Source organism: Hemiscyllium ocellatum, chromosome 29, assembly GCF_020745735.1.
Source record: "Hemiscyllium ocellatum isolate sHemOce1 chromosome 29, sHemOce1.pat.X.cur, whole genome shotgun sequence".
NCBI lineage: Eukaryota > Metazoa > Chordata > Chondrichthyes > Orectolobiformes > Hemiscylliidae > Hemiscyllium > Hemiscyllium ocellatum.
In genome coordinates this window covers 44047662-44061277 of record NC_083429.1, presented here as the reverse complement: position 1 = coordinate 44061277, position 13616 = coordinate 44047662, and the positions used below count along the sequence as shown (strand labels likewise).

General features: G+C 41.8%; 1 protein-coding gene across 4 annotated transcripts in view; it reads right to left on the bottom strand.

Moving 5' to 3' along the window:
- alg9 (ALG9 alpha-1,2-mannosyltransferase) overlaps nucleotides 1-10538 on the bottom strand; it is a 283962-nt gene extending 273424 nt beyond the window's left edge. For 2 of the 4 annotated variants that reach the window (XM_060846829.1, XM_060846831.1), the window contains exons 1-3: nucleotides 10352-10538; nucleotides 3225-3417; nucleotides 2388-2522 (exon numbers count right to left, since the gene is read on the bottom strand). In XM_060846829.1, the coding sequence (XP_060702812.1) occupies nucleotides 2388-2522; nucleotides 3225-3417; nucleotides 10352-10503 (480 nt within the window). In that variant the 5' untranslated portion in view covers nucleotides 10504-10538. The remainder of the gene's footprint in view (nucleotides 1-2387; nucleotides 2523-3224; nucleotides 3418-10351) is intronic. The other 2 variants (XM_060846830.1, XM_060846832.1) reach the window with 2 other exon arrangements.
- Nucleotides 10539-13616: the final 3078 nt, after the last annotated feature.

Here is a 13616-nt window from a genome sequence, read left to right as displayed (position 1 = left end):
GACCACAATGGAATGTGAACGTGTAACCTCTAGGATTATGAATATATCCATAAATATGTACAGTGCTGGGGAAGCCAACTCTAACAGAGTTTGGGCTGGTGATGGGTTATAGGAATATAACGGGAGTGTCATTTCTGATCACAATGCAACACCACCGGCTGGAATCTGCTCTTTGTTGTCAAAGAGCCTGACAGCATGATCTGGCTAGATTTATAGGTGCTAAGTAATCACTGGGGGGAGGCTGAGAGATAGGGGTAACATCACCAGACTAATAATCCAGTCTTTGATGTCCTTAAAAGCACCATGACATATGGTGAAATTTGAATTTTAGTGTGGAATTAAAAGGTAGTTTAGTTCTAATTGTGACAATTTAAAGATTGCCATGAAAATTTCACCTAGTTCACTAAAATCCTTTAAGGAAGGCAATCTGCCACCCTTAAATGGTCTGGCCTATAAGTGAATCTTAACTGCCCTCTGAAATGAGCTATCCAAGTCCAGGGCAGTGGAAGATGGGTAATAAATGCTGGCCCAGATAGTAACGCCTTACATCCCATGAAAGTATTCTTAAAAATTCAATGTAACTATCAATGAGGGGAGTACTGGAGCAGAGGGACTTAGGGATTCATATGCATGATTCTCTGAAGGTGGCCAGCCAAGGTGAAACCGTTGTTAAAAAGGCTTATAGGATCCTTGGGTTTATAAATAGAGGCAAAGAGTATAAAAGCAAGGAAGGGATGCTACACCTCCTCAAATCTGGGCACCTTATTTAAAGGAAGGAGATCAAATCCCTGGAGAGAGATCAATGAGATTTACTAGAATAATACCAGGAATAAAAGATTTTAGATACAAAAGAAATATAAGAAAAATTAGATTTATTCTGCATGGAGAAGAGAAAATTACGTGGTGACCTTACGGAGGTATTCAAAATAATGAATGAAATTTTTCAGGATAAAGAAGATATTCTGTTTCCACGAGTTGGTTTATCAGTAACTGGGGATCATAATTTCAAGATTGTCAGCAAGAGAGCTATGTGTGAGTTGAGGAGAAACTCCCTTTATTCAGGGAGTTGTTAAGCTTTGGAAAGCGCTGCCTGGGAAAGTGGTGGAGGCAACTCCATGGCAGCTCTTAAAAAAGACGGCTGAATATATATTTGGAAGTGATTAATTTAGAGGGCTACAGAGAGAAGGCAGAAAGAGTGGAATTGGCTGGGTAGGTCTTTCGAGAACTGGTACAAACACAATGGATCGAATGGCCTCCTTCTGTAATGTAAAGTTCTATAATTCTATGCCCTGGCATTTATGAAACCCACAGCCTGCACCTACAGGAAAGATGAAATAATTAAAACGAATAGTGGAATACGGACATGAAGTTATACTTCAGTTGTACTAAGTGACATTCCCACTAATCCGGGAGTCCGCATAGCTGCTTGAAGGGTCTGCACTCACTAGTCAATGTGCAGAGTCACTGACGTCTGCTTCAGGAAGTTGCTACCATGTACAGATCTCAAGAGGTCCACACAGCATCAGGAAAGATGAGAGAGGACACTGGCACTAACTTCTGGTTAGACCCCTTATAATGGACCGTGCGCCGTTTAGGCAACACAGCTCACATGAAATATATTACCATTGAGGGGGTGCAGCACAGATCCGCCACAATGATGTTGGGGCCTAAATATATCTTTTATTTATTCACAGAATGTAGGCTTTACAGGCTAGGCCAACACGGATTGCCCTCTGGGCAATTAGGGAATGGGCAACAACCACATCACTGTGGGTATGGAGTGACATGCAGGTTTGACTGGGTGAGGATAGCAGTGTCCGTCCCTGGAGGCTGTTGGTGAATGAGATACATTTTTCCAACAATCGACAATAGTTCCACTGTCATTACTGGACTTTTTTTCTAGAATTAGAATCAGAATTCATACAGGCCATTCGGCCCAGCAAGTCCACACTGACTCTCTGAAGAGTAACCCAACCAGACCCATTCCCCTACATTTACCCCTGACTCATGCACCTAACCTACAGATCCCTGAACACTATGGGCAATTTAACACGGCCAATTCACCTGACCTGCATATCTTTAGATTGTGGAAGGAAACCTGAACACCCAGAGGAAACTCACGCAGACAGAGGGAAACATTCAACTACAGATTTTTGTTGAATTCAAATTCCACCATCTGTTATTGATGGGTTTCGAACCTGGATTCCCAGATTATTACCAGGTTCTCTAAATTAATTGTCTAGCAATAATGAGGACTAGTTTGCGGCATAGTCAGCACTGCCTTGACCAGTGAAGAGGTGAAATGACATATTTAATTCCGAATGCTCCTCAGACCCACTGTTGGCTGAGCAGCAATAAAATGGCACACTTGAATTAAAAAAAAGCACCTTGTTGGTTTGCAGAACTCTTGCATGGAACCAAGCAGGTAAAACATGTAGCCAAAGATAAGCGTAGGAGCGAATGGCATATGCTGGAGAATATTCCCAGGTCTGGAATCCTGTTCCATATAGCAAAAAGTGTGTCTGTGAACAAAGAAATGGGACATGAGTGACCTGGTTAATCATCTCCTCTCCCCTCCCTTCTTAAAACTTTGCTATTGTTTAAAAAAAAGCACAACGTAAAATAACTTATTGCATATTAAATAGTGATCCTGTTACAATGCAATTTTAGTGTGTTTTAGTCAATATTCAGTCACAGTATTACTAAGCATTCTTTCCTGGCAGTTTACCCCCTTATTCCATATATTTACTTTTGCCACAGATCACCACTGATTCAGCCAGGACAGGCAAATGCTCTTTTCCAGCCATTTACTTTTTCTGTCCTTTCTCCCCTCACTCCAGCAAACTGCTTTGACTGTTAGGGTTACTGATTGGGAACAGGGATCATCTGCGAAGTCAAAATGGTCTAACCTACATCTTCAGGCAGTTTACATAATGCACCAAAGCGGGGGGTGAAGGCAGGAGAGAGCTCACCCTCAAGGGACTGTTCAGTAAACATCTATCTCACCAGAGGAAAGCTGCATTTAACACTGAGCAATTGCACACTGCAATTAACTGAGGCAAAAGTAATTTCTACAGTTTCAATGGTTTCTGCAATCAAGTTACAGTGATAAACAAAAACTCAAGTTTGTTTTTACTTTAGTATCACATCTTTTAGCACTACTAAACATACAACTTAAAACAGCTTTCACACAGCAATTGTAAAACTCAGATTCCAAAACTTACAGGTTCCCAATAGTTGAACGTTTCATCGCAGTCTGAAATGTTACTGAGTAATGCTGCGCAGAACCGTGCAGAGATGAGACATTTAAAGGCTGTAGACCCCTCGGGTGCCCACACTTGTCCTGCTTTAGCACCTGATTGCCTAGAAAGGGGCAAATATCGATGGTAAGGGGAAATAAAGTGGGCTGGGCACAAGCTAAGAGATTAAAGGAATGGCAGGATTTGGTACAGTACATAGAAGAGTAAACTATTAGAAAAGTAACAAGACCACTTTATGTCAATATATTTTCTTATCACACTAAAATGACTCAAAATACTTAAACAAATGGACCACTTATTGCAACGTAGAATTTTTTTAAAAAAATGAGGCACATAACCAATCCATTTATTTTTAATCATGTTGTTTCAAGGGATAAATGTCGGTTAGGGTGAGCTCCCTGGCCCTCTTCAAATTATGTTGGGATCTCAACAAATGAAGCAGCCTCACTTTAACAATGCATTCAAAGGACAGTGTCTCCAATCACATAACCACACCTTCAGTCACTTGGTGGGACTGAAATCCACATTGCTGAAAAAAAGAGACATTCAGTTGAGACTTCTCAACTTGTGTTCATCAGGAAAGACACAAAAGTTGCAAATTTCAAAGCAAACAGCAAGTTATACTGCATGAGAATTATGGTGCTGATTGGTTGCCATGTGGACTCTGATGTAACATTATTGGCCCCTTTGTAGATTTGATATTCTTGCATCTATCCTGATGAGTGCAGGATGAAAAGCTTCAGTATTTCTTTATTCTCAGCAACATTTGTGCTTCTATGTGTCACATCAGTCATTCGTCTATAATCCAGCAAATAGTGATTAGAATCCATTGTTATAACTGTCATTTACAAAGGTACTACATGAGGTTTGCCAAATGTCTCAAGTCAGTGAAAGCTTTTCATCTTTGTTCAAGTGCAGTTATCCTCTATTTCTTCATCACAAATGGCAGATACTCATTTACAAATCAAAAACTCATACTGGTAACAAACCTCAAGTAACCAGCCACACAAATCACTCAACTGTGAAGGTCTGAAACACCCAGGATTCATAAGATGGTCTTGACAAATGGATTTTTCTTCCTATCTTGAAAGTAAGAGGTTTCACACTGCGCTAGTAAATGGATCACTGACAGCAATAAACAAAGTTTCATATCTCTCCACTTGAGCTCACTCCACAGAATGGATACAGAGACAAGGCTGATTTGGTAAACTGACTAATATAGAGAAAAAGCACTATGTTGCTATAGTTAGTGTCAGAAGAAAACATAGCTTCTCGTCTTACACCACTGAAAACTGTTTTTAATTCCTACTCTGCTTCCATTCTTTAAACTAGTTTTGAATCCCAATTCCTGCTACTCCATCAAATACTTATCCATGAGGATCTCTGATTGTAATTAGCAGAGTACAGACTGTAGTCATTTAACCCATGCTCTCAAACCCCAAAAAACAAAGTCTATTAGACTTGAAATGGGCAGCACTAGCTGAACAATTTGTAACATATTAATAGCTACGCTAACAACTATTTTAATATAGCCAATTAAGCTTGTAATGTTTATGTTTGTTAGAAGCTACACACATTCATCCACAGGGACCCATTGTCTGCAAACCAAAGGAATACCTTGATAATGTGCAACAGTTTTGGATTAGACGTGAACTTGGAGAGCCTGCAGTTCCTCATTACATTCCCTATGGCATCATATTGGCCAATCAGAGCCAACTAACAAACTAATTAGCACAGTTTCTTCTTGGAGCATAAATTGTTATGATCCTTTGAAATTTGCCATTCTTACACCTGTCCCGATATTTGCAAGACAAAAAGATTCGGCTACAAATTTCTCTTTGGTGATTTTCCTTTTAATTTGCCATTTATGTTAAATGTGTCGGGGTATTCAGAAAATGTTCGAACAGGTCTTTTTCAGCAATACAATTGAACACAACAAATGATGCAAGAGGAAGAAATCTGTTAATATTGCTCTTTAGCCCTTTAGGCTGCAAGAGATTGAAGCAAGTTTGTATTTCCTCATGAAAAATGACAAACAATGACAAACAAGGCGATTGCAAACCTTGTCTCTTGCCCCTCTAAGTGGAAGTACATGAGACAAACAACTGGGAAGGTTTCACTATCTTAAAAGGAAAGTTGTGTTGTATCACAGTGCTGCAAGTGAACGAATTTTTCACTTTGAAACTGCCATTTTAACGAAATAGAACTATTATCAAGGAACATAACAGCGTTACATTACCCTTACTACAAACAGGAATAACTGACCCCATCTGAACAGGCCTGTGGCGTTTTCAGGTTGTGACTAACTCCCTACTTACAACACAACTTACACAGTTACTTATCCTTCTCCTCTACTGCACCTACCACCATTTGTATGATAGATGAATGTTCCCAGAAAACTTAATTAACCATTTTCCCTTATTTCCTAGCTATTCAAACAATTTCATTGCACAGAAACCCTGAACGTCACTCTTCCTGTATCAGAATCCAGCATCAGTCCATATAACTCATGTAAATATTTGCTTTCCACAATAAATCACAGCTGGCTTTCTGATGATTGGTGTTTTCCAAGCAAATTCAGTCTGAAAACTGTCAGGAATGTTAATCAGAACCTGCAGTCGGATGGTTATTGTGCAACAAGAAGCAGAGGGCTTGGGGGTGCGGTTGGAGGTGGGAGGGAGTGCTGTGAAGAAACCCGATAATTGATTCAGGCTACTTAAAGGATACATTCAAACAGGATTGGCAACACATACTCAAGGTAATGTTGCCATAGGCCCAGAGGACTAAAGAGCTATTCTTTGGTAGAGAGAATTTTAACCTGAGGATCACCTCCGTTCAGGCGAGGGGAGAGGAAAGTGTGGGAATTGAACACATGCTGCTGGTATCACTCTGCATTGCAAGCATTTACCAGCCGTTCAGCCAACTGAGCTGACCAACAATATAATGCCAACAAATATGTCACATTTACATTTCTTTGTTTTTTCTGTACAGGAGCCACCCCTGTTGGAATTGAACATTAAGGCTGATATTCTGTACAAAGCAAGTTCCCACACACAGAAAAATGACAGTGACACAATCCCTTCCCTGAGGGGCTAACTCAATCTGACAGCATAATTCCACAGGGATTAGCCAGCCTGGATCCTTTAATTTAAGGGAGCAAAATGGGGTGGGAGATCTGGAGCCAATACCAGGAGCTGATATCCCTCACTCCTGTTCGTGGAGGACGCTGAAGCCAATTGTCAGGTTCTGCCCAAATAAAACAAAATGGTGCAACGCAGATTGAGGACGACACTTCCATCCTAGGACAAGCCGAACAGAGACACGCACGAGAATTCCTAGGAGCATGGCATTCCAACCGGAACTCTATCAACAAACACATTGACTTGGACACCATTTACCACCCCCTGAGAAAAATAACCGGAAATGGCGTCACCACAGGAAATGACATCAGCAACCCAAGGAAACCCATATATATATAAATGGAAAACAAGAAACATCAGCAGTACTTCATCTGGAGGCTCATTGAAGATGTTACTAAGTATGGTGACGAAACATCTGAAAAGGAACCTTCCAACTCAGCGAGCAAACCTACATCCAGAACCTCAACCTGAGCTACAAATCTTCTCAAAACCCGATTCAGAAATTCCAAGCATTTACCATTCCACACTTGCATTTTCTGGCTATTTCAACGACAATAAGTTGGAACCATTTTTCACCACCTTTACCATACTTACTCTATTGTCCCTTTTTAAGTCTAATCTGCCTTGAATTATTTGAAGTCTTGGGCTGATTCATCATTTTCAGTTGTACCCATCACATGCCAATGATCAGTCTAGTAACATACAGATCTGAATGTAAACAGATCCCAAGTATAAAATAAAGGGCAGTAACTGCATAAAATCACATGATAAGCACCACAGAAAGAGGCCCTTCAGCCTAACCAGCCTGTGTCGAGGGGGGGGGGGGGGGCGTAATAGCCTAATGGTTTGATGGCTGGACTATTAGTCTGGGTACCCGGCTTTCAATCCCAGCATGGCAGATGGGAAATTTAAAATCTGATTGAAGATTTGTAGCTCGGGTATCCGTTGTTGTGGTTCTGCTCGCCGAGCTGGAAGTTTTTGCTGCAAACGTTTCGTTCCCTGGCTAGGGAACATCATCAGTGCGGTGGGAGCCTCGTGTGAAGCGCTGCTTTGATGTTTCTTCCGGTATTTATATTAGTTTGTTCTAATATACACTTTACATTCAACAATCAGATATAAGAACAAATCAACGGAACACCCATGGGATCACCAATCTCAGGACTCATAGCAGAGGCAGTTATGCAAAGATTAGAACATACAGCCATACCACAAATCCAACCCAAACTCTGGATCAGATATGTTGATGACACCTTTGTAATCATCAAAAACACAGATATAGAAAAAACACACAGAATCATCAACGCCACACTCACAGGAATCCGATTCACACGAGAAGAAGAAAAGGACAGCCAACTCCCATTCCTAGACGTGTTAGTAGAGAGAACACCCAACGGAGAATTCACCACAAGGGTACACAGGAAACCAACACACACAGACCAAGTCTTAAACTATGAAAGTAACCACCCCAACACACACAAACGAAGCTGCATCAGGACACTATTCAAAAGGGCCACAACACACTGCAGTACACCAGAACTGCGAAAAGAGGAAGAGGAACATCTATACAAGGTATTTGCCAAAAACGGATACCCACGCAACTTTATCACCAGATGCCTAAGAGATAGACCACGGAACGAGGACATGCCACAACCAAAAGGACTAGCCACTCTACCATACGTCAGGAGTGTCTCAGAACTGACAGCCAGACTACTGCGACCCTTAGGACTCATAACAGCACACAAGCCAACATCCACGCTCAGACAACAACTCACTAGAACAAAGGACCCAATACCCAGCATGAGCCAAACTAACGCAGTTTACAAAATACCATGCAAGGACTGCACAAAACACTATATAGGACAAACAGGAAGACAGCTAACAATCCGCATCCACGAACATCAGCTAGCCACAAAACGACACGACCAGCTATCTCTAGTAGCCATACACTCAGACAACCAGCAACATGAATTTGACTGGGAAAACACCACTATCATAGGACAAGCCAGACAGAGAACAGCCAGAGAATTCCTAGAAGCATGGCATTCATCCCCAAACTCCATCAATAGACACATTGACCTGGACACCATATACAAACCACTACAGCTGAAACTGACACCCGGAAACGGCAAGAACATCCATCAACAGACACATCGACCTGGACCCCAGATACAAATCACTGCAGCTGAAACTGACACCCGGAAGCGGCAAGAACAAACTAATATAAATACCGGAAGAAACATCAAAGCAGCGCTTCACACGAGGCTCCCACCGCACTGATGATGTTCCCTAGCCAGGGAACGAAACGTTTGCAGCAAAAACTTCCAGCTCGGCGAGCAGAACCACAACAGATGGGAAATTTTAATTCAATAATAATCTGGGATTAAAAAAATCTAATGATGACCATGAATCTAATACTCAGAAAAACTACCTGGTTCACACATGTCATTTGAGAAGGGAAACTGCCATCCTTAGCTGGTCTGGCTCGCATGTGACTCCAGACCCACAGCAATGAGGTTGACTCTGGGCAATTAGGGATAGACAGGACATACTAACCTAACCAGAAATGCCCTCATCTGTGAACGAATGAAACAAAATTATCCTCCACTCAAGCCTCCTCTCAACTTTTCTCGTCTAAATCAACCAACGTAATCATCTGGGTCTCTCTCTCTCCCTCATATCCTGTCTAGTCTTCCCTTCATTACCTCCAAGCTCCTTGCTTCAACAACCCTCTGTGCTGTATTCTCATTATCCTTTGGGTGAAGAAGTCTTTCACTGAATTCCTATTGGGTTCTTGAGGACTATCGAGTATTGATGGCATCTTATATTCCCCCTCTTCTCTCTATCAAAAAGTTCCATAATTTTTAAAGACCTCTATTAGGTCTCCCCTGAACTTTTCCTTTTAAACAGAGATGAGAACCAATCCAGCTCTAACTGAATATAATAAGTGAGATTATCACAGATCTGGGTCTTAGGGTGTCTGTATCCCAGCAAAGAAGCAGGAAAACCTCCTCTAGTCTTGTAACTCCTCCACCCAACGCTAACCGTTCACCAAAATCTTCGTGGTATTAGAGGTTAGCAGAATGAGACATGCCTTTTATTTTAAACAAACAAGATTCGAGGAAGTAGATTCTTAGACGATGTCTCCTTCATCGGGGTGCACTAAAAACTAGGACTTCATTTCAAAACGTGAGGTCTCCCATTTGAATGAAATATTGAGAAATGTTGTCTCGGAGTCATTCGTCTCTGGATTACATTAACAGAGCGAGCACCGCGGGCTGCGTCAATAAGTCTAATTCGAAGCTGATTTTAAATTCCGAATCACAGAATTGTTAATGCTGTTTGTTCTATTATCCAGTGCCAATCTTCTGCCTTTCACATACCCTGAGACACAAATTCTACTCAAATAATCATCCAATGCCTCAACTGAACCTGCCTCCACCACATTTCCAGGCAGTGCACGACTCGCTGTGTATTTTCTTTCACACAACATTACCTATTTTGCATATCACTATAAATTGACGACGGAATGAATGGTTGAAGTATGCTCGGATCTTGTCGAAAAACGGTGTAGGTTCGACGGGGGCCAAATGGCCTGCATCTGCGATCATTTCTTATGTATTGTAAGTTTTTCTTAGAACAAATGCAGAATTTAAAAGGGAAGCACTCGCCTAGGTGAGCAGGGTCCGTTAGAATGAAATGTCCCTGGACTGAGTGAGTAACAATGGAATGGATACATTGTAACAATGAATTGTAACATGTATGTATCAATGAATGTAGCAATGTGGGCGCACAGGCGCAGTGCAGTTGGCCCGGGAGTTGGGGAAGAGTGCCGGCCGCCGGCCCTCCAGGACAAATCCCAGGGGGATGGGGGAAACAGGGCGATCGCTGAACGCTGCCGGGGTCCTGCCGCCGGTAACAGCGGGCCAGGTCAGCCTCGGCCCAGCTACTCACCCCTCCCTGCTCTCTGCGCCCCTCTCCTCCGCTTTGCTCTCCCCTCGGGCCAGCCGGCTGCTCTCTCCCCCGGGAAGGAGGCTCCCGTCCTGCGACTGCCTGCTGGAGGCTGCCCCTCTGCCGCTGGCTCGGTGCCTCAGCTTCGAGGCCATTGCTTGTCAACCGGGACCTATGGTGACCGGGGAGGCTCAGCCCGTCCCTCTTACGGGAAGCAGAGCGGCTCAAAATGCACGCTCGGTGCAGTCGCGTTACAAAAACTGTTGCTGCATCTTCGAAAAACTAAGTGTGAGCCCCCTGCTGCAGAGTTTCCCAGGCCCCTTTTTGATCACTGAACCACTTACAAAAATAAGTTCTGCGCGCATTTCTTTTGGCAGCAGAATACTTAACATCTGGCCATCTCAAATCTTTGTAGATAAATCAGACACTAAAACAGAAATGGCTGGAAAAGCTCAGCCCTGGAATTCTTACGGTTTTTAACTTTGTATGTAGTTGTTTTACTCTTGCATTTTCTTTTTACCTGGAGAAAGGAAACTGCATGTCCTATCTTGCGTTGTTGTTTCGAAGACTATGCAGCTGGAGCGATTAAATTACCGGAGCACAGTCATAGAGACATGCAGCATGGCAATTTCGCTTTTCGGGATGATTAACACACATTGTATCTTAAATAGTTCGTCACTTCTGTACACGCTTTCCTGTCAATATAATTGCAGCTCTGTTATAAATATTTACTGTTGTAATTAAGAGCTGTTTCAAATTTACCCGGGATCTCAAAATCGTGTCATTGCCTCGAAACCTTAAGACCGACAAAAGTTCATAAAAACAGTACGGTCTAAGTGATCGATTCTAATCATTTTACGTTTCCCCTTTGTGCAGTACCCTTTTAATTGCATCCAACTTGGTGGTGCCTACATGCTGAACAAGCATGGGCTCTGTGCCGTCATCTGTAATCACTTTTTTAAAAAAGTGACATCTGCAGCAACCTCCCCTTTAAAGCCTACACGGATGCCGATGGGCCGATTGGACTTCTTCTGTGTCATCACAATTCTGTTATTCAAGTGCCCTTTACTTTCCCAGGTCTGAGCTAACATATCTATTTCAGAAGTATTTTTTTTCTTCCACATCTCGTATTATGCATTAATTGCTTTCTTTAGTTGCCTTTTAAAAGTACCGCTAGAATCTAAATACTTTCAACTTCTGTAAGAATCAGGTCTGTTATTTTTCTCAAAGCACTCTTTTTTTTATTAAATTCATTCAACAAAACCTTTCTCCTATAAATGTTCTGAAATCGTCTACTAACATGCTCTGCACAATTTTGCTGCCTTTTGTTTTCCTTCATAGCCCTTTTCAAAGTTTGGTTTAGTATTAACTACTGTCTAGTTGTCCAGCACCATTCAGAATTCCCTCCAAAATGAAGAGGGTCATGTCCACATTCACAAGTGTGAAGCCCTCCTGTCCCTATTAATTTGCATTCCTTTAAGCTCCTTGGCAGTGTCATAGAGCTGTACAGCATGGTAACAGACCCTTCGATCCAACTCATCCATGCCAATCAGATATCCTAAATTAATTTTGTCTCACTTGCCAGCATTTGGCCTATATCCCTCAACTCTTCCTATACATGTACTCATCTGCAGTGATCACACTGTCTCAAATTCCTACTTCTTTGTACATGCAGCACCAACAATCACCTCATTCCCCGGTCCCTCCAAACCTCTGTCATGCAGAGGCTGTTCCTAATCTCCTCCATGAACACCACTCTGGTCCTCTATGCCTCATCTCCTAAATTAATGATTTCCTGCAGGACCCCTGCTCCTGAATCAGTCATCACATTATTAATGTATGCTACTTTAGACTTCCTTAATTTGACCTCAATATCGATACCTGTTTGGGTTACAGACTCAACACCCTCATTCTGAACATTGATTCTGTACAAAATTATTTCCTTATCTTTGTAAAAGATACCCTCTCCCCTTCATTCTGTCACAAATAACACCCAGAGAACAGGAAGTGATGTAGATAAATACAAGCAGTTAGCTGTTAACTTTAGAGGGAGATGGAACATGCTGAATCTGTAATGTGAGGTTCAACTGATCCCATTAACTTTTAAGGACTGGCATGAAGTTTTGAGTAAGGAGAAAGTGAGGACTACAGATGTTGGAGATCAGAGCTTAAAAATGTGTTGCTGGAAAAGCGCAGCAGGTCAGGCAGCATCAAAGGAACAAGAGAATCGACATTTCGGGCATAAGCCCTTCTTCCTGATGAAGTTTGAGTCATCAAAGTCTATGATCTTTACTTCCTGAGGCCTGACTGTCTTAATTCCAAGTCAGTAATGTGATAAATATAGTGTAACTGTTCTATTGTTAAAGGAACTGAATGAGTGAAAACCTGCAAGTTGGGGTTCCAGTTAAAATTGTTAAGTTTGTACCAAACATGTAGGCGGGTTGCTTGGAAACCAAGTATCTGGTGATGAAGTTATTATCTCACTAGTCATGTAAGTCACAGAATGAGCTGTGCAAAAAAAAAGCTGCCAAGAGACCACAGGTCAATCAGTAAACCTCAAGAAGGCAGGTTCTACCAGTCTAGATCTAATCGTGTGGGTAGCAAGCACTGAGTGTGGACAGGCATGATAGCAAGCTATTCCAGGAACAGATTAAAGTGTTAATGTATTAAAACTTACAGCCCAGAGGACACTAACCCATGGAGTCTGCACACCTCTTGATTAGATCAAAGCAAAACTAACTCCAATGCCATGGATTTTTTTTCCACTTCAAATATTTATCTAGCGCTTTCCGTAGAATATGCAATGGCCTCTGCTTCAACTAGCTTTCCAAGTTAGTGCCTCCAAATAAACCTGTCGGACTATAACCTGGTCCTGTGATTTTTAACAAGCTAAAGTTTCCACACCTCTCTGGCTAAAAGAGATGTCACCTAACTGCTCTCCTCACTACCACTTCCACTATCCGCATGTACATTGTTGCTTCAATGCACAATGCACTCAAGCTTTTTAAAAATTTTCTCTGCAACAAAATCCTTTTGCATTGCTTTATCTTATGTTGCAATTGATCACTCTGGTCATCTGTCACCACACTAAAAGTCAAACTATATTCTAAAAGGTTATATGATTCAGTTAATCAGTGAGCTATTTGTAACAGGGAGTTATTCTCCATACTATGACAGTTTGTGACATATCCTGTTGTTTGTGTGAAATTTTTAATCTCGTTCACCTGAACTGTGAAAGACATTTTAGCAGTACAGTGAAGGATTTGAA